The sequence below is a fragment of the Theropithecus gelada genome, chromosome 11 (genome assembly GCF_003255815.1).
Source record: "Theropithecus gelada isolate Dixy chromosome 11, Tgel_1.0, whole genome shotgun sequence".
NCBI lineage: Eukaryota > Metazoa > Chordata > Mammalia > Primates > Cercopithecidae > Theropithecus > Theropithecus gelada.
In genome coordinates this window covers 28,595,160-28,622,105 of record NC_037679.1, presented here as the reverse complement: position 1 = coordinate 28,622,105, position 26,946 = coordinate 28,595,160, and the positions used below count along the sequence as shown (strand labels likewise).

General features: G+C 41.0%; 2 protein-coding genes across 3 annotated transcripts; one reads left to right on the top strand and one right to left on the bottom strand.

The window, feature by feature from the left end:
• Positions 1-213: 213 nt before the first annotated feature.
• On the top strand, positions 214-2,805 carry LRRC10 (leucine rich repeat containing 10). Its single transcript, XM_025403832.1, has one exon. The coding sequence runs from the start codon at positions 534-536 to the stop codon at positions 1,371-1,373; it is 840 nt and encodes a 279-aa protein (XP_025259617.1). The 5' UTR covers positions 214-533; the 3' UTR covers positions 1,374-2,805.
• Positions 2,806-9,440: 6,635 nt separating this feature from the next.
• Positions 9,441-25,795, bottom strand: CCT2 (chaperonin containing TCP1 subunit 2). 2 transcript variants are annotated; one of them, XM_025403831.1, is made up of 16 exons: positions 25,588-25,795; positions 24,798-24,872; positions 24,324-24,389; positions 23,512-23,623; positions 23,126-23,202; positions 22,873-22,985; positions 21,888-22,090; positions 19,429-19,529; positions 18,471-18,598; positions 17,965-18,068; positions 13,964-14,083; positions 13,472-13,600; positions 13,168-13,271; positions 12,824-12,923; positions 11,000-11,141; positions 9,441-9,716 (listed from the first exon to the last, which is right to left on the bottom strand). In XM_025403831.1, the coding sequence occupies exons 1-16, from the start codon at positions 25,750-25,752 to the stop codon at positions 9,686-9,688; spliced, it is 1,770 nt and encodes a 589-aa protein (XP_025259616.1). In that variant the 5' UTR covers positions 25,753-25,795; the 3' UTR covers positions 9,441-9,685. The 2 variants fall into 2 exon arrangements, with proteins under 2 accessions (XP_025259616.1, XP_025259615.1); XM_025403830.1 differs by lacking the exon at positions 9,441-9,716 and having other exon boundaries at positions 10,439-11,141.
• Between the last annotated feature and the right edge of the window lie 1,151 nt (positions 25,796-26,946).

The following is a 26,946-nucleotide window of genomic DNA, read 5'->3' as shown; positions in this document are numbered from 1 at the left end:
CACCACTGTACTCCAGCCTGTGTGACAGAATGAGACCCTGTCTCAAAAAAAAAAAAAAAAAAAAGCTCCTAAAGTGCAATTTTAAAAAACAAATGATTACTTATAGCAAAAAGGCTAGAGGACACATGCAAATGTATACAGTATTTATCTCTGCATAATAGAACTATGGGTGTTTTTTGTTTTCTTCTTTTACACCTTTATGTGATGTGTTAATATTTTATCATTAGGGAAAAAACAGCAAAGCTATTTTCAGCTTGAAATGAAAAAAAAAGTTGATAAAGGGGATTGGGGCTTAGGTGATTAAAGGCAAGCATGTGAGTCAGACATGGCCTCCCAGCCCCTGCCGGACTGCTGCGCTGTCACCAGACACTCAAGTTGCTATCAGGAGCACTTTTCTCTGTCAAAGTGACTGGCTTTTGTCATGCAATCCCCAAGTTATAATGGGAGGGTAGGATAGGCCCCAGAGCAGTCAGCTGAGCCAGCCCCACTCCGTGAGTCGGTCCTCTGGGGCTCACCATACCCCCAGCCTCTGCATGGGGAACACCATCAGGGCCCTCGTGGCCTTCATCCCTGCTGACTGCTGCCAGAACTATGTGGTCAGGGACCTCCATGAGATGCCGCTGGACAAGATGGTGGATCTGAGTGGGAGCCAGTTACGCCGCTTCCCCCTGCACGTGTGCTCCTTCAAGGAGCTGGTCAAGCTCTACCTGAGTGACAACCACCTCAACAGCCTGCCTCCGGAGCTGGGGCAGCTACAGAACCTGCAGATTCTGGCCTTGGATTTCAACAACTTCAAGGCTCTGCCCCAAGTGGTGTGCACCTTGAAACAACTCTGCATCCTCTACCTGGGCAACAACAAACTCTGCGACCTCCCCAGTGAGCTGAGCCTGCTCCAGAACCTCAGGACCCTATGGATCGAGGCCAACTGCCTCACCCAGCTGCCAGAGGTTGTCTGTGAGCTGAGTCTCCTTAAGACTCTGCATGCCGGCTCTAATGCCCTGCGTTTGCTGCCAGGCCAGCTCCGGCGCCTCCAGGAGCTGAGGACCATCTGGCTCTCGGGCAACCGGCTAACTGACTTCCCCGCTGTGCTGCTTCACATGCCCTTCCTGGAGGTGATTGATGTGGACCAGAACAGCATCCGTTACTTCCCCAGCCTGGCCCATCTGTCAAGTCTGAAGCTGGTCATCTATGACCACAATCCTTGCAGGAATGCACCCAAGGTGGCCAAAGGTGTGCGCCGTGTGGGGAGATGGGCAGAGGAGACGCCAGAGCCTGACCCTAGAAAAGCCAGGCGCTATGCGTTGGTCAGAGAGGAAAGCCAGGAGCTACAGGCACCAGTCCCACCTCCTCCACTTCCTCTTACCAACTCCTGAGGAGCTTCAGTTGCAAGTCAGTGCCAGGGACCCAACTGCAGCATGTTTTGGAAGCCTCTCCATTGGAGTGGAAAGGATGGCTCTGGGTCATTTGGGGGTGGCTCTGCTAGTAGAGACTGATGGAGACAGCCAGGTGGAATGCCATAAATCACACTGAGAAAATATTTCTGGCCAACAGCTCTTCTTCCAGAGGGGAGTTGTGTGCCAATGATGGCATGAGAATCCAGAGAATTCTTGTTTGCAAGAAAACAGCTTCTCCATGCAGATATTTTGAAACACTGAAGAGCAAAAAGGGCTGGGACACTTTGAACTCCTGCACTCTCCAGAAGTGACTGGTCATGAGGCTCATGAGCTCCTCAAATAAGGTATTTGTCATAGAATTAAATATTCTGGTGGTCTGTCCCTTTGCAGGACATATTTTCTTTACTGTAAATGACCATAAACAGTATCAATGTATCACTGAGGCCACTGAAAAGGACATTTCTACCTAGGCAATCAGTCAGATTCACAGAAAAAAGTTGTTTGTTGTTGTAAAGGCTCAAGATGAAACTCTCCCCAGCAGTTTAGTGCCTGCTGAAAAGATCCCTGATGGACAATACCTCTGGTGGACTCCAGCTGCCCCTTTTATTATTATTAGAGACAAGATCTCGCTCTGTTACTAGGCTGGAGTGCAGTGGCACAATCATGGCTCACTGCAGCCTCTAACTACTGGGCTCAAGCCTTCCTCCCGCCTCAGCCTGCCCAGTAACTGGTACTACAGATGTGCGCACCTGGCTAAATCTTCTAATTTCGTAGAGATGAGGTCTTGCTATGTTGCTCGAGCTAGTTTCAAACTCCTGGGCTCAAGCGATGCTCCTGCTTCAGCCTCCCAAAGTGCTGGGATTACAGGCATGAGCCACCACACACAGCCTTCAGCTGTCACCTTAAACTTGACAATGGCTCATGCTGATTTAGTTCATTTTCCCTAAAGGTTTGAGCCAAGATCTGCTCCCAACAGTTCACTGTCACTGACAATGTTGGAAGTCATCTGGAAAAGATAACCTCTGTGGCAATGCAGTCTCATTAAAGTCAAGCCTTGTTGTGATTCCTGTCTACCTCCCTGAAGCAAAGCCCTTCTGTTTATTCACACTAATGAGCCAGAGCTGAGCTAAATTGAATCCCTGTCCTTGGAGGAAAACCACATTTCCAGAAGCATATTAGTCTAAAGGTAGTAGGTGAGAAATGTGATCACTTGAAACAAGTACTTTGAAATTTGAATAGCAAGTTGTAGTGTATATAGGAAGTCTCTGCCTCTTTCGCCTAGTATCTCTGCCTTTGTTTCAATGTGTTTTGATTTCTATAGACTGTTTTGACAGTGTATAAACCAAGGTATTTTGTTTTTTGAAAGTATGTAAATTGTGACCTTCTCACAAATATATAAACTTTAAAGAAATTGTTGTTAGTGGGTGATTTAATAACACAATTCTTTATGTACTTGAACCTTTTCAGCAAACAAGGACACAAAAAGTGTCATCTTAACTAAAACATACAGTACCAAGTTTTTAAAAGGACCTTTTCCATAAAAGCATCTTAACCCAACAAAGTTTGGTTCTAAAATGACATTACACAACAGACCTATTTTCATGCATGTCTTCCTACCGGAAATATTTCCTGCTAAACTAAAGGAAGAGAAATTTCCATGATATTGCATAATTCCTTCCTACTGCCACCTCCCATCTGCAGAGCATTTGCAACCCATTGATCAGACTGTGAAAAAAGGCCCCTTTAATCATTTAATGTAATAGGTTTAAACTTTCAGGTCAAACATATTTAACTCCTTTAGAAACAAGCCCAGATTTCTGTTGGACAGTTAGGATTTATCTCATTCCTAATGACGGAAGCCAAATTATATTCAGCTGATGATAGAAACTTTTGTCAACAGAACTTGCATTCTAAGCTTAATCTATAGCAAGGTTTATCGATTGCTGACTTTCTTTTGACCCTGTCTTCCCCTTCCCAAGATTAATCGGCCATTCTGTAGTTGCAGACTATAACCATAAAACAGAGTGAAGCCAATTGATCCATACAGAACTCTCATCTACAGAGCTAAATGGTCTGAATCAGTAGTCAAATTATAAACATTTTGGCCCATAATCAAGCTGTTTTATTCTAAAACAATCAATATGCAACAGACATTTCTCAAATGGTACGGTCAAGTGTTTGCTGTTGAATTTGCTTTCCAAAAAGTTTTCACTGTAGGATTTCAATCAATTTTATAAAGTATATAAATGCATACTTACATGTCTATAACCCTTCTAATGTTTTCTGGAAATGTTGACATAATTAGAAAGTAAAATAAGAAAATGTTGAAGCACCAAATGTAACTCTTTTGCTCCTGATTTTAAGTCTTGAAACTCAAAGTGTTAATGCATCAAAGGGAAAAGGTCTTCCAGAAGTTTACATAGGATTTTAGAGTCCATAAATAAGAGTGATGCCAACTGAAATCTTTAACATGGAATCAATGGAAATGAACCAGCAACCAAGTTTGCTTCTTTATTTTGTCCTAAAATGCAACATCTCTAGAGTTTGTAATTTTACACTTAAAAGTGGGTTTGTGCCCTAATAAGCAACTGAACTCAAACTAAAGGCACATATCCAACACAGTGAACCAGAAGCAATGTAGCATAGTGGCTAAGCAATGTAGCATAGTGGCTTGCCCAATGTACATAGGGCAATGTAGCATAAGGCCCTTCAGACTACCTGGGTTCAAATCCCAGGCTTGCCAAGAACTAGTCAGTTATCATCTGTGTGCCTCAGTTTCCTCATCAGTAAAATGGTAACAGTTTCAGCAGGGCACTGTAAGGATTAAACCAATTACTGTGTATAAAATGCATAGAACAGTGCCTGGCATGTGACAGTGAAGGTTTACATAAAATGTTCTTTTACTAACTATTATACCAGGCAGCACAACACCTATATTTACCCTAAAAGCAAGTGTAATTCCTTGCTTAAAAAAAAAAAAAAAGTGGCATCCCATGATTTGCAGGAGAAAAAAAAAGTGGCAATACAACAACAAAGCTATTTTCCCTTCAGAAAATTTTCAACCATAATATCTAAAGTCCTGAATATAAGAGATATAACCACAATTTGGTCAAATGTTCCTGCCTTACCAAAATAGGAAAACACACAGACATGATTACCAAAGATGCATTTGCAAATTTCTAAATGGATATACTTTGATCCTTATCTATTATTCTAGAATTAACTTAATCACCAAAGTACTTGAAAACACGGGACTATTTCTTGGCATTAAATCTGTTTCTTAAGGGGCAGGAAGCATGTGACTGAAGACATGGGTCCTGTTAGATACTTTTTTTTTTGAGAGGGAGTCTCGCTCTGTCGCCCAGGCTGGGATGCAGTGGCCGGATCTCAGCTCACTGCAAGCTCCGCCTCCCGGGTGTACGCCATTCTCCTGCCTCAGCCTCCCGAGTAGCTGGGACTACAGGCGCCCGCCACCTCGCCCGGCTAGTTATTTTTTGTATTTTTTAGTAGAGATGGGGTTTCACCTTGTTAGCCAGGATGGTCTCGATCTCCTGACCTCATGATCCGCCCGTCTCGGCCTCCCAAAGTGCTGGGATTACAGGCTTGAGCCACCGCGCCCGGCCCTGTTAGATACTTTTACTCTGCCTTTTGCTCATTTTTTGTTTGTTTTTAAGCACACTATTTGTCATCTCAGTACCATAGAAAGGATACTACTACTATTTGAAAACAACAAGATATGCATGCCTTTCTTTCCTTATGGACTGTCCACTTCTGGCAAACACTAAGCAGGTCTTATCATTGAATCATCAGTGCCTTGTACAGTTCCACCACACTTCTTGAAGATGGGAGATTTTGTCAGTACCCAGCCCACAGGACAGGAGGAAAGGCTGACACGTGGAGCGCTGCCAGAGGCCGGGCCAGGTACTTTCCTCAGGTTAAGTTAATTCACGTCATCTTTTCAATATTCCTTTGAAAAGTGCTATTATATACTGCTCACAATTTTAAAATCATAAATGAAATCAGGGTTATCTTTAGTCTTCATATTGAGAATCTGAAAAGTTCTATAGTAATTTTGATTTTTAAAAAGGTTCTCTTTATATCTTCTATTGACCTAATGTGCTAATATGGCACACGGCAGACTTTTATGAAGGGTTTTGTACAGAGTATTTTGTTGACTTCTATTATTCGGAGCCCTGGCAAGAAACTGCTATCACCCCATGTGATTACATGGAGAGACTTTAGTGAAGACACGGTGAAGTGGGGGAAAAAAACAATAGCAACCCAGACACAATAGCAGCAGCTGTCATCACCTGTAAGACCGAACAGGGTAAAAAAACGTTTCAGCCGCGCCCAGTGGCTCACACCTGTAACTCCAGAACTTTGGGAGGCCGAGGGGAGGTGGGCCACGAGGTCAGATCCAGACCATCCTAGCTAACATGGTGAAACCCCGTCTGTACTAAAAAATACAAAAAACTAGCCAGGTGAGGTGGCGGGCGCCTGTAGTCCCAGCTACTCAGGAAGCTGAGGCAGGAGAATGGCGTGAACTCAGGAGGCGGAGCTTGCAGTGAGCCAAGATCCTGCCACTGCACTCCAGCCTGGGCGACAGAGCAAGACTCCTTCTCAAAACAAAACAAAACAAAACAAAACACCGTTTCCCAAATCCATTAAGAGCTAAGAGCCATGGTAGAGGTGCTGCCTAACAAAGATATAGTAGCAGGTCTTGCAGGGATGCAGTTACCTCCAGAGACAAAGAGCAAAGGCAGGAAGAGAATAGATTCTGTCTCCCTATCTCCTGCCAGTGCATCCTCAGTTAAAGCAATAGAAAACCAATCCACAGGGAGCTGTGAGCAAGGCAGCTAGCAGGGGAAGACTGGATTTGGGGTTGATGAGTGTAAAACATCAAACCCAAATTATCCTTCCTCAGAGAAAAACTGAAGGTTAACTAGGATAGATTTTAAGCTCCTAAGCACTTAGACCCATTCCAAATTTCTACTTTCAGGTCACAAGTCTTGTGAAAACAAAAACTCACTACTTCCATGCTTGCTATTTCTGAGTTAAAAGAAACTCCTTCCGTCACTCATACACTGTTGGTGGGAATGTAAATTAGCTCCACCTTTATGGAAAACAGTATGGAGGTATCTCAAAGAAATAAAGTTACAACTACCATTTGACCGAGCAATTCCACTTCTGTGTATCTATCCAAAGGAAAAGAAATCATTTTATCAAAGACACCTGCAGTTGCAGCACTATTTACAGTAGCAAAATCACAAAGCCAACCACAAGCCACCAAAAGGTGACTGGACTTTTAAGAATGTAGTACATATACACCAATGGAATACAACACAGCCATAAAAAAGAAAAACAAATGTCCTCTGCAGCAACACGGATGGAGCTAGAGGCCATTATCCTAAGTGAACACAGAAACAGAAAATCAAATATCACATGTTCTCATTTTTAAGTGGGAACTAAACAAAAGCAACACGTGGACTTAAATATGGAGGAAATGGACTCTGGGGACTCCAAAGCATGGAGGGTAAGATAGGCCTGAGGGCTGAAGTTACCTATTGGGTCCGGTGTCCAATATATGGGTGATGGATATGCTAGAAGCCCAACCCCCATCATCACACATAATACCCTTGTGACTAAGCAGCACGTGTACCCCAAATCTAAAATTGTAAAAACTCCATCCTAAAACCGTTAACAGGCCAGGCGTGGTGGCCCAGGCCTGTAATCCCAGTACTTTGGGAGGCCGAGGCGGATAGATCACAAGGTCAGGAGATCGAGACCATCCTGGCTAACACGGTGAAACCCCGTTTCTACTAAAAATACAAAAAAAATTAGGCGGGTGTGGTGGCGGGCGCCTGTAGTCCCAGCCACTCGGGAGGCTGAGGCAGGAGAATGGTGTGAACCCAGGAGGCGGAGCTTGCAGTGAGCCAAGATCACACCACTGCACTCCAGCCTAGGCGACAGAGCATGACTCCGTTTCAAGAAAAAAAAAAACCGTTAACAGGAGTTAGGTCTAGGTCATACTTACCTCTGAAACTGAAAAGATTATTTGTGAACTTGAGATTGTAAGGGCTTCAGAATATATGAAGGCAAGGTATGGCTATATTTTTGAATATAGTAGTTTCCATATTTTTACTTTTCTAAACTTCTTCATTGGCCAATCTGTTTTAAGGTCTTTGGAGAAAATATGCCTAAGTACCTAAGAAAATATGTGTAACTCCATGCCATCTGGTCCCTCAGGATAAACTCACCTGTCCCACCACATCCTTTGTGGGTTCTCTCATATGCTCTCCTGCTCCACCTACGTCAGTTGTGAGGATCACAACTAATGTGTGATAAAGCACTTAAAAAAAAATCACACAGCAGATGGTATTGCTATTCAATCAGTGTAATTCTGATAATGTCACATTTTTCTAGTTTTAATCTCATCTACAAATATTAAAATATTGAGACAAATTCTCAGATGTCTCAACTTTTCCCCTGACCCTGAAACAAAAACATGTTTGGTCTATCAGTGTTTCTTTAAAAATCCTTTGCTCCTTTATGGGAAGGTCCCTCCATGTTAGCACAGCTGTCCAATAAAAACTCAACCTGTTGGGCTCTTACTTCTTGTCTATTCTGCTACATACTGATGCAGTAACAGCCTCCAAATCTAGAGCTGCCTTTTAAACCAGCGAACTCAGTCCATACTTACACCCGTTCTCATTCTCTTATCCACTTACCCCAAACAAAAACCCTTTATATTAAAAAAAAAAAAAATTTAAAAAAAAAAAAACCCAATCAGTAACAATACGTAAGTCTAACCATACTTTTTAGAGAAATTACCTTACAGAGCATTGGAAAGAGGTGCTGTAAAACCAGCCTGGGCAGCACAGCAAAGTCTGTCTCTACAAGTTAAAAAAAAAAAAAACAAACAAACAAAAAAAACCACATCAGCCAGGCATGATGCCATGCACCCATAGTCCCAGCTACTTGGGTGAAAGAATCGCTTGAGCCCAGGAGATAGGGGCCGTATGAGCCGTGATCACACAACTGCACTCCAGCCTGGGGGACAGAATGAGATCCTGTCTCAAAAAAAAAAAAAAAAAAGCAAAAAAACAAAAAGTACTTAGAGCACATCATCTTGCAACATTTAATATGACTTTTTCAAGCATAAAAATATCATATAACATAGAGACCAGCCTGGCCAACATAGCAAAACCCCATCTCTACTAAAAATACAAAAATTAGCCAGGCATGGTGGCAGACTACTATGTAATCCCACCTACTCGAAGGGCTGAGGCAGGAGAATCATTTGAAACTAAGAGGTGGAGGTTGCAGTGAGCCGAGATCGCGCCACACTGCACTCCAGTCTGGGGGACAGAGGGACACTCCGTCTCAAAAAACAGAAAAAAAAAAAAAAATCACATCACAGAAAGCATTGTAATTTTTTCCAATGCAAGAGACAGCATTTAGACTACACAAAATTAATGAGTACTAGTTTATGGCATTTTTCACTAAACAAAATTAAACGGGTAGTAAAATTTACACTTTTTTTTTTTTTTTTGAGATGGGAGTCTCACTATCACGCAGGCTGGAGTGCAGTGGTGCGATCTTGGCTCACTGCAACCTCTGTCCCCCAGGCTCAAGTGATTCTCCTGCCTCAGCCTCCCAAGCAACTGGCATTACAGGCGCCCACCACCATGCCCAGCTAATTTTTGTATTTTTAGTAGAGATGGGGTTTCACCATGTTGCCCAGGCTGGTCTTGAACTCCTGACCTCAAGTGATCCACCTGTCGTGGCCTCCCAATATTAGGATTACAGGCATGAGCCACCACGCCTGGCCATAATTGAGGGTTCTTATGGCCCAGCAACAAAACCAAAAGATTAATATATGGTGTGTTTATCACACTTAACTTGGGCTTATATTAATCAAGATAATTATTTCAAAAATGTAGATGGCCAATCATTAAGCTGGAAAATGCCATATTTAAAATAATCATTAATTTTCATTAAGTAGAGTTCAAACAGAATACACACATATAAGACATAAGAACCAAGTAATTGTTCAAATGTTTATTTTAATGCACAGTATGAGAAATGAACTTTGAAATCAACTGATTTGTATGGAAAATGACACGGCAAATAAATTAGACCTATGTTAAAGAGAAGGTCAGCTAAATAGCCAAACTTAAGGATACAAAATGGGCACCAATAAACAGATTCCACAGTCTTCTTTAAGAGACTACCTTTCAAACACAACTTTGCTAGAAACTGGTCCAAAGATCAACAGCACGTGGGAATGCTTAACAGGGGTGGTGATCAGGGACACGTTTCCTATGAAAGTAAGAAAAAAGTCAACAGTGAAAAATGAAGAGCATGATTTTATCCGAAGTACTATACCAAATACAAACACAACTAGAATCCTGTACTAAAACTGTTATAGCTCTGCAGTGGTTTGCATGTGTGTCCCCTATACAACTCACATTGAAACTGACTTCCCAATGTGGCAGTATTGGAAGTTGGGCTTTTAAGAGGTGACCAGGTTATGTCATGGTCTAATGGGTTATACAGCAATGGGACTGCTGGCTTTAGGCGAGACTGAGCTAGCCACTCAGCCCCTCTCCGTGTGATGCCCTAGCACATCAACACTGTTCTGCTTTGGGACTCTGCAGATACCCCCACCAAGAAGCAGCACCTTTTATTCTCATCTTTTATTCTTTGGTGACCATACAATAAGGGGGCATAGAACAATCTTTTGGAAAGATGGGATAAGGGTACTAGTAAATTTCTACTTAATGCTTGTTCAAGGATCTAAAGCTTGAGAAACACTGCTTTTAGAGGCAAACACAACAGTTAAGAGAAGCTGAAGAAGCTTAAGAATAGATCAAAGAGTACAGCATTATACAGGGGTCATATAAAGAGATAAACTTTTCAACCTTAGTAGCTTATGGAGGGACTAGGATGCTAACCACTGTCAAAAGAGTTATGAAGCAGCTGTCACAGGGCACTGATCTGAAAAACAAGTCCTCTGGAGATTAATAAGGAACATGAAAAAGAAGCCCATGGTCTGGTAAGTTTGGAAGGCTGGGTTAAACAAAATTAAGTTTCTTTACTGCAAATTACTCAGAATTTGCTAATAAAAGATACCTAATCTCTAAAACAGTATCAGACCAAACAAGGTATCACACATTTTTTAAGTGTATTTCAATTGTGGCTGAGGGCATTGACTTATTGTGAAGATTTCTGGGAGTAGGTGTGGCTATATGACATTGCCCCTAATCAGAACACTTTAGTTACAGAACTCAGTTTCCTTTTGCTATAATTCTGTTTAAAGACAATAGAAAGCATCACAGCATCTATTGTCCTCAGTACTTGACCTTTCCAAGCATGGCTCTTTCTGTGCCTTTTCAATCCTAAGAGCTACCTCAGCTGCCCATCCTCTTAAGTTTTTCTGGCTTAAGTGTTAAGAGTTGTGATATTTTAAATAACTTACATAATACTTTTATCCAGGCAAAACTGTCTCTGCTTTTCATTAACTCTAATTATAAAATGAACACAGCTCCCTAATTTTTTTGTTTTGCTGTTAATAATTTTTTCTGAGAAAAGTGTTAGGGTACCTGGGTGCTGCTTTGATGATGTTGTCCACACGCAGAATCACCTCTGCTGCTTCAGCTGCACTCAGAAGAACCTGTCGCTTCACTTGAAAACTTTCTGTTATACCCAGGATAGCCATATCGCCAATGGTGCCTTCCCTCATATCTAAAAAGAAAAAGTGTTTACTAAAAAGTAGTTTTAACTATCAAAACATCTCTAATGATTTATAATAAAAATTAATCCTATTATTAATAAAATTAGAACACCCAACTACTTTACTCAGTAGGTGGATATGCCTACAAATGAGCTCAAAGAAAGCCTTTAGATCACCTGTGATCAGAAGCTGGAGACTGGCCTGGCAAACACGGTAAAATCCCATCTCTACTAAAAATATAAAAATTAGCCGAGCATGGTGGTGGGCACCTGTAATCCCAGCTACTCAGGAGGCTGAGGCAGGAGAACCACTTGAACCTGGGAGGCAGAGGTGGCAGTGAGCTGAGATCATGCCATTGCACTCTAGCCTGGGCAACATGAGCAAAACTCTACCTCAAAAAATAAACAAATAAAATAAAAGGGGCCAGGCTCAGTGGCTCACACCTATAATCCTAACACTTTGGGAGGCTGAGGCAGGAGGATTGCTTGAGGCCAGCCTGAACAACATAGTGAGATCGCCCCCATCTCTTAAGAAAATAAAAATAATTTAGTCAGGCATTGTGGCATGTGCCCTAACTACTTGGAAGGCTGAGGAAGGAGAACTGCTTCAGCCAGGGGTTCAAGGCCACAGTGAATTATAATGGTGCCACTGCACTCCAGCCTGGGGAACAGCAAGACCACTGTCTCAGTAATAATAATAATAATAATGATAATAATAATAATAATAATGATGTCAACTGGTCACCCTAATTAAAGACAACAATGTCAAATAATAAAAAACAAATGGGGGCCGGGCACGGTGGCTCAAGCCTGTAATCCCAGCACTTTGTGAGGCCGAGACGGGCGGATCACGGGGTCAAGAGATTGAGACCATCCTGGCTAACACGGTGAAACCCCGTCTCTACTAAAAAATACAAAAAAACTAGCTGGGCGAGGTGGCGGGCGCCTGTAGTCCCAGCTACTTGGGAGGCTGAGGCAGGAGAATGGTGTAAACCTGGGAGACGGAGCCTGCAGTGAGCCGAGATCCGGCCACTGCACTCCGGCCTGGGAGACAGAGCAAGACTCTGTCTCAAAAAAAAAAAAAAAAAGAAAAACAAATGGAAGAAAATTCAGAAGTCATCTACACAACTTCTCTTCTTGTGAGAATCCTGCTTCACTTTCTCACAGATTAACCGGTGCTCCCTCTGGTTCAATGACAGGATTATCTATCTTCTTAAGACTACTCTATAATGTCCAGCACAGTTTGTCAGAAAGTTTTTCAATACGAATTAAATCTGCCTCATTGGCCACTCTTATCTATGGACTGGAGATCTGTGATCTGTACTCAAGATTATCTTGCAGTAAGTTTACTATGAAATTAGGAGTTAATACTGATTGTATAAGCAACATAATAGTTTATGTTATTTTCCAGAGTGTAAGTATTGTTTATATTTAAATCCTATAGTCATTATATACCAAATAGTTACAAATCTTCTAATCAGTTTTGTATGTCTTATGGAATAACAAAGTTTGGGAAATGCTGAGCATATAAAGTCACACACATTTTCCCAGCACATATAATGGTTACGAGGACAAAGCAGAAGAGTCTTTTATATGGTTGGTTATCGTTAACTCTTTATGCTCCAAAAGAAAAAAAGGGCCGGTGAAAAGAGTTACTTTTAACAACGGCCACAAAGTTCCCCTTGATTGCTTACCCAGTCCAGCAGTGGTATTGCCTTCACTGTGAGCAGCCCTGAGCTGGGCCACCAAGTCCGCACTGTCATAGCCTGCATTGTCAGCTATGATGGTTGGCAACTATGAAATGAAGAAAACAAGTAACTACTCACTCTAAGAACCACTGATTTACTCCTAACTAGGATAGCTTTTTAAAATTACGCATTTAGAAACAATGTAATATCTGTTTCAATTACTGCTCACGAAGAAGAGAAACTCCAGAATTAAATTTAAAAGCAGTATTAACCAGTTTATTTTCTACTCATTTTAAAACTATCAATAACCACAAAACTTAAGTTCAGATCTCTCATTCTGATTAACTTACCATTCTCAGTGCTTTAGCGTAAGACTCCATTGCAACAGCTTCTTTGCCTGGTGTTCTATTGGCAAGCTGTGTCACAGCATGAGCCATCAACATCTCAGAACAGCCTATAGATTAAATTTCCAACAAAATATTGTAAAACTTAGTTGTCTCCAAGATACTGAATTACTGACTTTAAGATATGCCAAGCATTTTAAAATTTAGTGCAAAGGCAATATAAAGTTTCTATAAGAACCATTAAAACCACTTATGACTTATATTGTACTTCAAGAAATAAAAATACATTCAACATTTTCTAAATGCTTACCTCCTCCATAAACTGTTCTAGAGTCCTTTACAGTTTGTGCAAGAACACAAAGAGCGTCATGCAAAGATCTTTCTGCTTCATCTAAAATTTGTTGAGTGGCACCACGCAAAACAATGGTACAAGCCTCACCTAAAATTAAAAGTCACAGTGACCACTTAGGGACAAAAAGTTTGCCTTCTATTATTTATACAGGTGTTGGTTATATTACTGGGTTCTGAAAGCTGATCTGTCTTCCTGTATTATACATTCTCCAACAATCAAGGTTCATAATGGTTCTAAGTTATCAAGGAAAAAAACTATGTTGAACATGCACTTTTCACAAAGACACAGTAATACAAGATTGACCTCAAGAGACTCAAACAAAATATGTATCATGCTTCTGAAGAGTTGAGACTTGTAAGATACACTATTCTAGTAATTACAATAGCCTTTACTTCAACAGAGCCTAGCAAGAATTTAGACACCTTAACCAGGATCTACATAATCACTCACCAAGGGCAACCCCAGAAAAGTGAATGAGTTTGTCTTCTCCAATCATGACTTCCTCGATAAGTTTGCAACTTCCAAGCTTCACCAGTTCTGGGTGATCAAAGGTAGAGGCAATTTCACCACCTATAAACATAAACATTTATTAGCTAAATGCACGGTAGGCTTAAAATTCCTGTTTTCTAATAAGCAGTAATGGATAATGATAGGTGATGTGTTTAACATTTTAAAGACTGATTGCTTATTATATACCAGGCACTCTTTAAATACTTCATATTGACTAATTAATCTTTAAAACAATCCTCTTGGATAGGCTCCATTAGTATCCATTTTACACACGATAAAAATGAGGCCAAGAGGTTTACTTTCCTATCCAAAGTTACCCAACTAGGATGAACATAAAAAGCTGGGGTTCAAACCCAAGCAGTCTGGCTTCAGATCTATAAGCACACACAATACTACCTCCCAAAGGTTAAACTGAGTCTTAAAGCAGTTACTTTTGAATTGAAATTCAGATTCTCTTCTGAATCCAATCTATAATTCCCAGCACAAGACATGAAAATATTTGTCCTGTATGTCAACCACTATACACTTCATGAACCGCTTAATAATCACCTGGTATCTCGGCCGGGCGCGGTGGCTCAAGCCTGTAATCCCAGCACTTTGGGAGGCCGAGGCGGGTGGGTCACAAGGTCAGGAGATCGAGACTATCCTGGCTAACATGGTGAAACCCCGTCTCTACTAAAAATACAAAAAATTAGCCGGGCACGGTGGCGGGCGCCTGTAGTCCCAGCTACTTGGGAGGCTGAGGCGGGAGAATGGCGTGAACCCGGGAGGCGGAGCTTGCAGTGAGCCAAGATCACGCCACTGCACTCCAGCCTGGGAGACACAGTGAGACTCCGTCTCAAAAAAAAAAAAAAATAAAAAAAATAATCACCTGGTATCTCTATCACAAATGAAATGTCCTAAGGCCTAAAAAAAAGAAATGCATACTAAGAATTTCCCAGACCAAATTTAATAAGAACAAATTAATTTTAGTCCTTATGTCTCATTTCTATTCCTATTTTCCCTCCATCTTCCATGCTGTAAACTGAACAGGTCAGTCACTTCATTCCCTATTTCCTAACTAAGCAAGTCAGGTTTCCATTTCAAAGTTCTTTTCTCTAGCTGACTACTCTTTTCATAATGTGAACTGCATATATTATCAATCAACTCTTCTCTTCCTATTCCTTACTGATAAATCTGTCAATGCCCTATTATTTATTTTACAATAAATTCATAAAGACTCTGGTCTTCTAAACTACTAATTTATACTCATAATTTGTATAAAGTTCTTTTTACTTCTGGCTGAGAAAATTCTGAGACTGCTTTGTGTTCTAGATGTGAGACACAACAGATATTTCAGATGTCATATCCAAAAATAACACTAACTTGGCTTATGAAACTTTTCACTTCATCCTTCTACATGTAAGGCTTTGTTTCTTTCTTTTTAAAGAGACAGTGTCTTGCCATGTTGCCTAGACTGGAGTGCAATGACTGTTCACCAGGCACCATCATAGCACACTACAGCCCCAACCTCCTGGGCATAAGCAATCTTTCTGCCTCAGTCTCTTGAATGGATGAAACTACTGGCACATGCCACCATGCCCAGCTCAAGACATTTAATGACACCTGCAAGAACCAATGTTATCAAACACCTTTGACAACTACTGAGCTTTTAAGGATGGGAGCCACCATGTGGTCAACTTCATAGACATATAGTTGGTGTACTTTAAATAAACATTCTTCTGGGTATATACAGCAATTTCATGTCAAGACCTTACGATACGTTTATCCCATCAATATATTACCATTTACTTCTCACATCTTTTTTTTTTGAGATGGAGTCTCGCTCTGTCACCCAGGCTGGAGTGCAGTGGTGCCAATCTCAGCTCACTGCAACCTCCATTTCCTGGGTCCAAGTGATTTTCCTGCCTCAGCCTCCCAAGTAGCTGGGACTACAGGCGCCCACGACCACGCCTGGCTAATTTTTGTATTTTTAGTAGAGACAGGGTTTCACCATATTGGCCAGGCTGGTCTCAAACTCCAGACCTTGTGATCCGCCCACTTAGGCCTCTCAAAGTGCTGGGATTACAGGCGTGAGCCATCGCACCCGGCCTCTTACATCTTTATTTTGTGGAACTAAAGAATGAATTACACAAACATGAGCATCTTAAATTTTGTTTATTTGTCGCCTTAAAGCATCAAGTATGCAGCGGCTCCTAAAGAACTTTAAAGCAGGTAAACCCACTTCAAGTAATTAGAAGAAAATGTCTCTTGGTTAGAGGAAGACTATGCTTCTCAAATGATTTAAAAAAATGTCTTAAGAGATCATTCTGGGATGAGACCAAGTCCACTCTCCAAAGGTTAGTACACTATAATTTCTTCTAATAATCATGGCAGTTCCAAACCATGTGGCAGCCCTACTGACTTCACAACTCATAACCCATGTCTCCAGTTCTCCTTAATTCCCATTTCCAAACCCACTTTCCAACCTATTCATTCATTTTCAAGGACCTAAAATCTAGAAAAATCTGTTAAACTTAGTTTTCTAGGGCTTAGAGTTTACTATGAAAACCATTAACAAAACTATACTTATACCCCTAAATCTATAAACATTTAATAAACAAAAATTTTTAAACCATTAGTTACCACAATAAAGAGCAGACAAGCTACATTTTTTTATTTATTTATTTATTTATTTTAATTTAAAGACAGGGTCTTGCTCTGTCACTTAGGATGGAGTGCAGTGATGTGATCATAGCTCACTGCAGCCATGAACTCCTGGGCTGAAGAGATCTCCTGCCTCAACCTCCCAAGTAGACGACTACAGGCATGTGCCACCACGCCTGGCTAATTCTTTGTAGAGACAGTCTTACTATATTGCCCAGGCTGGTCTTGAACTCCTGGCTTCAAGCAATCTTCCTGCCTTGGCCTCTCAAAGCACTGGGATTACAAGAATGAGCCACTGCAACCAGCCTGAACTCTTATGTCATTTTGATATAGACAGACATGTCTGATTTACAAACACAGTTTCTGTTTGACTCAACTGGAATTATATCACTCATACTTCTTTTAAAGGGTATTGAGGTATACTAATTTCCATTACACAATGTTGACTGTTTCACTTATGCTAACCTTTATTACTTTCAGAAACTTAAAAAAATTAATAAAAGTAATGTTTCAGTACTTGACTCACTCTTCAGCATACAGTAAGTGTTCAATAAAGGTTACCTATTATAACTGTACTACTACAAAGGACACAAAGCATTCAGCTACTTACTTGGCAATAAAAACAAATGAACAAACTAGATAAATATAAATAGACTTAAGACTTTTTAAAGCTCTAGTTTGTTCAGATTTTAACAATGGTCTTACAGGTTTGTGAGAAAAAATATATCTATCTTTTTTTTGCTGTTGTTGAGACAGGGTCTCACTCTCTCGCCAAGGCTGGAGCGCAGTGGCACGATCGCCATGATTGCAGCCTCTGCCTCCCAGGCTCAAGACAGTCTCATCCCTCAGCCTACCAAGTGGTTAGGATCACAGGCGCTCGCCACCACACCTGGCCAATTTTTTTTTTTTTTTTTTTTTTGTAGGGATGGGGTTTCGCCATGTTGCCCAGGTTGGTCTGAAATTCCTGAACTCAAGCGATCTGGCTGCCTCGGCCTCCCAAAAGTGCTGGGATTACAGGCACGAGCCACTGCACCCAGCCAAAAAGCTACCCTTAAAACAGTGACACAATGAAAGAAATCTATACCTACAGCAAACGTGGTATATAATTTGGTATAGTAAATGTAATGTATCTGCATTTCTAAATTAAAGATATCCAAGAGTATAGATTTCAGTATAACTGTTGAAATTCTAAACTCCTTCCTTTGATTTCTTAACAATGAATTGCATATAGTAACAAATAATAAATCCAAGAGTGACTATTGTGTTTGTTAAAAAAAAATACCTTTTTTCCATACCTGTGACAAGAGCTAGGCGTTCCACACCTGCAAAATCTGCATGCTCAATAGCCATGACACCAGCAGCACCAAAGAGCTGTTCAGGATAATTATAAATTAATTGCCTGTAAATAAAATATATGAAAATATTATGCTCAAAACTATTACAAGATAAACTACATTAGACTAAAAAACAAGTAAACATTTTTACCACACAAGTAAAAGAAATGCAAATTAGAACAAGACTGCATTTCTTACCTGTATAATTGGAATTTATCAATTACAGTACTAATGCATCCACTACTAGCATTGAAAACAGGTGTTCTTTATTATAGTAACTGTATAAATCAATCCCATAATTCTGGCCACTGTAAGTGTGCATAAATCACAGTTTACAAATTATGAAAATCCATAATTTAGGTGAAGTTATGTAAGGCAGTTCCTAACAAATCATTAATTCAACATAAGTAAATATAAAGTATTCCTTAAACTTTCATAGAAAAAAATCCTTTCTTACAAGCACAGACCTGTTAATAAAGCAATTTATTCCATGCTTAAGAATACGTTCAACTTTCTCCTTCATTTTTTCCTTTTCCGCATGTTCTATTTCTGCAACCTTTGCTGTAGAATCAACTCTTACCCGGGAACCAAATATCTAAGACAAAGAAAAGCATAAAGAGAGCATCAGTTTCATTACTTTTTTTTTTGAGATTGAGTCTCGCTCTGTTGCTCAGGCTGGAGTGCAGTGGGGCAATCTCGGCTCACTGCAACCTCCACCCCCCGGGTTCAAGTGATTCTCCTGCCTCAGCCTTCCAAGTGGTTGGGATTACAGGTGCACACCACCACGCCCAGCTAATTTTTGTATTTTTAGTAGCATGGGGTTTCACCATCTCATACTGGACAGGTTGGCCTCGAACTCCTGACCTTGTGATCCGCCTGCCTGGCCTCCCAAAGTGCTGGGATTACAGGCGTGAACCACCATGCCAGTCCTCATTACTCTTTTTAAAGAGTCCCATAGCATATCTCAACATTTTTACCAATATATATATCAAAAAGTATATACATGTGTATATATACAATAGACACCTATCCCAAGCTTTGTAGTGCAATTGATTCCTGAGTTTATAGAAGCCAGCAATTTTTTTTTTCTTTTTTTTTTTTTTTTTTTTTGAGACTTTAGAGACAGAGTTTCACTCTTGTTGCCCAGGCTCGAGTGCGGTGGTGTGATCTCCTGGGTTCAAGCGATTCTCCTGCCTCAGCCTCCCAAGTAGCTGGGATTACAGACATGCGCCACCACGCCCAGCTAATTTTGTATTTTGTATTTTTTTTTAAGTAGAGACAGGGTTTCTCCATGTTGGTCAGGCTGGTCTCAAACTTCCGACCTCAGATGATCCACCGCCTCGGCCTCCCAAACTGCTAGGATTACAGGAGTGAGCCACTCCACCTGGCCAGCAATTTGAATTTTTAAAAAGTACAGTTACATACCTTTATTTTGTCTGTATCCATACCAGTATTTGCAATAAGAATTTTAGCATTTTCAATTCGTTTTGGTTGATTTACTCCAATTTTTTTATCCAACAGAAAGCCTACAATAAATATAAGAACAGTATCATATTTAATACTTCAAAGCAGCCTTAGTAAATCTTATAAAGCTGTCTGCTTTATCATATCACTATTTCAAAGAAGCTATTTAAGTCCAATTTACCAAGCTCTTAGAAGGTATAAAAGCAAGCTTGTCCAACCCACTTTATTCTGTTGTTGTTTTGCTTTGTTTTAGGCTTTTAGCGCCTGAAAGCCATGGATTTTAGCTTCTGTCTCTAGTGATAAGAAAAGAGGGATGAGGAAGGGGCTTTACTGGCCCAACCAGAAACAGAAACTAGGAACCCATGACTGTATTCTCTTCCTTGGACACTCCTGGTATAAAGCACCCCACTAGAAGAGTTATTACAAAATTCATTTAATGGGTTACTTAAAAAATAATATATGAAACAGGAAATATGAGAACACAGTACAGACAGTAAAATTAAACAGTATTTTGAAACTTTTGTTTCAGATATAGACTACACCCACATCTGTATGGGTTGCAAAATAAAGACAACAGGTTAAGTCCACTTTTATTAGCTTGAAATCACCACCACAAGAGAAAAACTGAAGATTCAGGTATTGAGGCTGGTGGTAAAAATGAAAAACCATGGACAGTGGAGTCAGATAAACCTGACCCCAATCATGCCCCTGCTGCTGGCTATATAACCTTGGACAAATTATCCAACCAGAGATGCTAATTTGTAAAACAGGAATGTAACCAGTGGCAGAGGTGCTAGTTACCAGCCTAGTCCTGTTGCTTTGGAACCATCATACAAACCCAGTACCACCTACCTCTCCAGGCCTTTTTTGGTTATGTTAGAAACTTTTCTCTTACGAAGCCACCTTTATCTTGGGTTTTCTACTCTATTCAAGTGAACTTAATCCTCACTCACCAGGTCATGATGACTAAATGACTAAAGTTCCTATTACAATTCCTAGTACACAGCAGACATTCAAGAATGGTGCTGCTTGTGCTACTATTCTTGTTGTAATGCTCCTATTAGAAATGCTACACAGCAGCCAGGCGTGGTGGCTCACGCCTGTAATCCCAACTCTTTGGGAGGCTGAGGCAGGTGGATCACCTTAGGTCAGGAGTTCCAGACCAGCCTGGCCAACACGGCAATAACCAGTCTCCACTAAAAATACAAAAAAAATTAGCCAGGCATGGTGGCACACGCCTCTAATCCCAGCTACTTGGGAGGCTGAGGCAGGAGAATCACTTGAACTGAGGAGGCAGAGGTTGCAGTGAGGTGACATCATGCTGCTGCACTCCAGCCTGGGTGACAGAGCCAGACTCCGTCTCAAAAAAAAAAAAAAAACAAAAAGAAATGCTACACAGCTCTTGTATATAAACTTAACCAAGAGTATTTTCAGAATCATGACATTCTCTTAAAACAAATCAAGACCTATAACATACACCAAAACCAGGACTCCAAACCACTGGTAAAAGCAGAAGTTATAAAGCACCATCTAATTCTTTTTTTTTCCTTCTCTGTACAAGAATGCCTATACTTTTTGACAGGTCATTTTGTGAAGTAAATTCAATGTGAAGATGATCTGGAAAACTTCACTCTACAAACAAAAATGTACTACTAGGAAAACAGTACTTGTTATGTCTCATTTATCACTCTTTAAGAACTAGATCCTCTTGCCCTATAAACATACATAATTACTAGTTAATTTTTTTAAAATTCTTTTCTAAAAAAAACTAGTCATCCCCCAGTATACAAGGGATACTGGTTCCAAGATGCCCACACACACCAAAATCCACACATACTTAAGTTCCAGGCTGACTGGAACCAGTAGATTTGAAAAGTTGGCCTGCCATATACACGGGTTTCAAATCCTGCAAATACTGCATTTTCCATCCACATTCGGTTGCACATACACAAACCACAGACACAAAGGGCTGAATATATTTATTGAAAAAACCTGCGTTAAGTGAATCTACATAGTTCAAACCCATGTTGTTCAATGGTCAACTGTACATCCTCGACAACCAGCTAACACAATGATATCACTGACCCAGACCCTTCCTGGAGAATACACATATAATCCTGGTAAAAGTACCATTTGAGAATAAATGATTTCTAGCAAAAGAAAACTACATTTCCTCTTTATCAGAGACTGCAAATAACTTCATGGTAGTTAAGTAAACTCTAGAGATCATCAACAATGCTGGAATAGTGTGGGAAGAGGAGTACAGTCAATGAAATGACAAAAATGGTTGCACATATGGTATGTCCTTAAATTCAAGTTCACTGGCTTTGTAAAGTGTCACTGGTCCCAAAACAGAATTCACTCAGTATTCAGCCCTCAGCATCTAATCAAAGCTTCTTGTATCTGACATTCATACATACCTTCATCTAAATAAGAATCTGCCAAACTTCCTCCTAGCTTCTTGATAATATGAATTGCCTCGAGGTTGCCAGAGCCTTTCAGTCTGAGAACTGCTTCTACAGCTAACTTTGTAAAGTGGTCTTTGTGATGAGTAAGAAGTTTTGAGGATAATGTTGTGCCCGCAATATTCATTAAATCTTGACGGAATTTTACTTCATCGGAACTAAATAAAACCAACCAAATACACATATTAACCTTACTTTTCAAAATTTATCTAGATATTCATGTCAAAAGATAATTTTACCCTAACTGGTCAAGTTTGTAAGCTATAAGAAAAGAATTAAACCTCAGCAGTAATCAAGAAACACAAATTATTTTCCCCACCAAACTGGCAAAATGCCAAAAAAAAAGGGGGGGGGGGTAGGGTACAGCACACAAGCAAGCAAAAATCTAATATTGGCAAGAATATGAGAAATGGCCAGGCACAGTGGCTCACGCCTCTAATCCTAGCACTTTGGGAGACTGAGGAGGGTGGCCTGTAATCCTAGCACTTTGGGAGACTGAGCAGGGTGGATCACTTGAGGTCAGTTCAAGACCAGCCTGACCAACATGGTGAAACTCCATCTACACTAAAAATACAAAATTAGCTGGGTATGGTGGCACATGCCTGTAGTCCCAGCTACTTGGGAAGCTGAGGCAAGAGAATCGCTTGAATCCAGGAGGCAGAGGACGCAGTCAGCCGAGATCATACCACTGCACTCCATCCTGGGAAACTCTAAGAGCGAGACTCCGTCTCAAAATAAATAAATAAATAAAAAGAATGTGAAAAACAAGTAATATTATACAGTTGCAAATAGGAAAATTAGTAAAAATGCCTTAAAACAGTGGTCCCCAACCTTTTTGGCACCAGGGACTGGTTTCAAGGAAGACAATTTTTCTACCTGCATTAAGCATGTTATGAAAGAACACTAAATGTTTAGAACAGTAGTACTTTGGTGTACCAACCCATGATCGACTGCAGAACTCAACAGTGCCTCTCTTGCAGCCTTTGTGGCTTCTCTCCAACCTGCTATGATGGTCTGTGGATGAATCTTTTTTGCAATTAAAGATTCTGCTTCCTATTAATAGTTATAAAATAAAAGTTATAAATAGAAAATTATTAAGCACTCCTCAACAGTAAAGATGGAGGAAGTAAGGACTTGATTACCTCTGATACTCAAAAACAGTAGGAAAAACAGAGTTGCTCAGTTGCTCTTACCCTTAATAATTCTGCTGCTAAAACGGTAACAGAGGTAGTGCCATCACCAACTTCATCATCTTGAACCCTTGACATATCTAGAAAAAGAAATTAGTTAACTCAAAATTGCTTCTTTGCTTACTAAATTCTCCAAAAATATTCACTACCAATCTAAACTTATCAAGGTTCCTCATACAAAAAATTCTTTGGAACTTTGAGGTCTGAAATGTAACAGTTTTACCACCAATATATGGCACTCCTGAAGCTTGTATTTTAACAATGATAACTAAAACCCAGTGGACATCAATTGACAGTACAATTGGTCAACACAGCCTATTTATAAAGTTATTTCAAAAATGTTAACCAATAGTATTATTAGGTTGGTGAAAAAGTATATTCAGACTTACCAACTAAAACTTTAGCTGCTGGATTGTCAACACCAATGTTTTTCAGAATAGTGGCACCATCATTGGTTACCATAAGAGAGGCATCTCGTCCGCTGCTTAGAAGAATTTTGTCCTAAAGGGAACATAATTGGTTCAAGTTAAGATATAAGTACATCTTGAAGAATGCATGGTTCAATCAGTATTCTCATACAGTGCTAGTGTTATCAACACCCTGGATGGCTATTTTGTGGTATCCATTCATTCAAATGTTTTCAATACATACACCATGTTAACCAAACCGTGGTATCTACCCCTAGAAACATCAGAAGCACAGGGAGACACTAGTTTTTGTTTCAACACTGTTAACTGCAAAAACAATGGAAAGAAACTATCAGTACAGCCATAATTAAATTATAAAATAATTAAGGTACAAGATAATATTTGACAGTTAAAGAGGAGGCAGTATTATCTACTTACACTGAAAGGAATTTAAAAGACCCAAGCTACAAAACAGTATTGATAAATAGTATCTATGTTTTATAAAACAGTATCTATTACATGAGTATAAAATACATAATAAAGTACACATAATTCTACATAAACAGAAAATTAGTAGTAGTACATGCAAATTATAACACTACTTGTCACTGAGGAGGGGCATAGGATTGGGGATGGTGATTCTGGGGACTCTGATTTTTACTAAGAACATACTTGTCTTTTATAATTAAACGTTCTAAAGATTAAAAAGCATTTTAAAATGTTTGTTATTAATTATATTTCCACTAAGGGTTCTAAAACAATATTAAAACATAAAACTTTTCTATTTTTCTTACCATGCCTTTGGGTCCCAAGGTGCTCTTTACCAAGTCTCCAATGGCGATGGCACCAATAAAAGAAGTCTGGAGTAAAAACCAAGGAGATTATCAGAATCAACTTTACCGTCTTCAAGTACAGTTTTATCTTTATTTACTTTTTTTTTTTTTTGAGGCAGAGTCTCGCTCTGTCGCCCAGGCTGGAGTGCAATGGTGCGATCTCAGCCCACCGCAACCTCCGCCTCCTGGGTTCAAGCGATCTTCCTACCCGAGGCTCCCAAGTAGCTGGGATTACAGGCGCCCGTCACCACGCCCGACTAATTTTTGTATTTTTAGTAGAAACGGGGTTTCGCCATGTTGGCCAGGCTGGTCTCGAACTCCTGACCTCAGTTCATCCCCCTAACTCGGCCTCCCAAAGTACTGGGATTACAGGAGTGAGGCACCGCACCTGGCCTCCAGTTTTATCTTTAAAACAAAAGTTAGAACAAGGCTTACCAGGCGAGCTGTCTCTGCTCTCTCTTCATCAGCTCCTGCCTTGAAGATGTTAACAGGTGCAAGGGAAAGGGACGCCTAAAAAAGAAAACCAAGAGGCATTTCGTTTAAGTACCAATACTCTAACACATACACTGAGGTGCCTTCCACTTGTCTTACAAGTGGATATCTAAGAGAAAACTCATTTACAATAATGTTTTCAAACAAATGAAGCTTCCATCATCGGAGAAGGCATTTAAGTGGGAGAGAGGGACTTGTAGGAGAGCGACATGGCTTTTCGGATTTACAAGGCCCCAGGAGTATAAACTATACACCAGCGAGACTGACAGTTACCTATGGCTACACAAAAGACGATCTTGAACTAAGAATGAGGCAGGGAGGGGTTTTTTGCCATCGAGGGGACGCCTGCCATGCGGGCGAGGGAACGCGGCCTCCATCTTCCACCCTCGGGTGGCTCCGGCCCCGCCGCTCCAGGCTCCGCCCCTAGAGGGAGGGCGGGGCGGGTCCCACACTAGAAATTTCTTCGCTTGGGGTGAGGCGCGGGCCTGGGCTCCCGGGACTATGCAAAGGCCTGGGCAGAAGGAGACGCTGGCTTTGCGGTCCACTCCTCCCCCTCGTGGTGGGCTCCACCGGTTAGCCTGGCACAGGCCGCACGCCCCACGGCTCGCACCATGTGCGGCGGGCCGGAAAGCCAGAAACGGAGCCTACAACCCCAGTAGGACAGAGGAAGCAGTGGGGTGCCAAGAGCACGGGGAAGCAGGGGCAGGGCAAGAGACAGGGAGGTCAGGCTCACCATAGTTCCGAGGAGTTCCGCACACAAGTGAATCCCCTCACAGCTCGTGCTCAGGGACAGCAGACAGACGGAAGTCGGAAGTGACGTCACACACCCTACTGTCGGGGGCGGGGCCCCGGCCTTCGCGTCCCTCCGGCTGGCCGTTACCGCCAGCAGGCGTCCCATTTTGATTGGAGCCCCACGGGCCGGAAACGCAGCCTTTCACACTGGAGGGGGCGTGGCCGCCGCTCGAGGACGGAGGAATTGGGCGGTTGAGAGAGGAACAACCCAAGAACAAAGAGGCGGCTGCCGCACGGGTTGCCATAGCAATGGAGTTCTTGCTCACACTTTATTTTCTTAAATTTAATCTTTAAACATTTGTGTTAAAATCACACATGTACACAGTTCAAAGTGTTATGTGCCAATAATGAAACCATAATTTACCTACCTCACCACTTCCTGTCTCCAGGAAAACTGCTTTCAACTTTTTCAGTTTTTTGGGGGAGCTATTTACTATCATATTCCCAGATAATATTATTGCTATGTTAATTTTAAACATTATTTACTGAGTATTACAGAAGAGGACTTCCTTTTCTCTTACTGAATTTTCAAACGTTATTTCTAACTGGACGTTGACTGTCCAGGCTAAGGTCTTGTGAACTGACAGAGACATTTATAGTATTTTATCTTTGCCCTATTTACTCATTTTCAGGAATTTTTGCATTTCAGTCTTTTTTTTTTTCTCCAATAGTAGAGACGACTTACTAGTCTTTGTTTATAATAAACTGAAATATTTGGGACTGATCTTGACACTCTTACATGTTTTGGCAGACATCAAGATCAGTCCCAAATATTTCAGTTTATTATAGACAGTTTTCTACTTTCTTTAAGTTGACGGATGTCTAAAGCAAAATTTGTTCTCTAAAAAATTTTTCTGTCATCTACTGATACCCTGTTTTCTCCCTTTGATCACTTAACAAGCTCCTTGGCAGGGCGTGGTGGCTCACGCCTGTAATCCCAGCACTTCAGGAGGCTGAGGCGGGCAGATCACCTGAGGTCAGGAGTTAGAGACCAGCCTGGCCAACAAGGTGAAACCCCGTCTCTACTGAAAATACAAAAATTAGCCGGGCGTGGTGTGCGCATGCCCATAATCCCAACTACTCAGGAGGCTGAGGCAGGAGAATGCTTGAACCCGGGAGGCAGAGGTTGCGGTGAGCCGAGATTACGCCACTGCACTCCAGCCTAGGCAACAGAGTGAGACTCTGTCTCAAAAACAAACAAACAAAAACCAAGCTCTTGGATTTTTCTTTTTCTGTTTTGTTTTGTTTTAGAGACGGGGTCTCACATGTTGCCCAGGCTGGCCTGGAACTCCTGGGCTCA

Coding starts and splice junctions, on each gene's coding strand:
- LRRC10 (XM_025403832.1), top strand. CDS start 534: ATGGGGAACACCATCAGGGCCCTCGTGGCCTTCATCCCTGCTGACTGC.
- CCT2 (XM_025403830.1), bottom strand. CDS start 25,752: ATGGGACGCCTGCTGGCGGTAACGGCCAGCCGGAGGGACGCGAAGGCC. Junction 24,873..25,587: donor CGGAACTCCTCGGAACTATG/GTGAGCCTGACC, acceptor TTTCTTTTTTAG/GCGTCCCTTTCCCTTGCACC. Junction 22,986..23,125: donor TAGCAGCAGAATTATTAAGG/GTAAGAGCAACT, acceptor AACTATTAATAG/GAAGCAGAATCTTTAATTGC.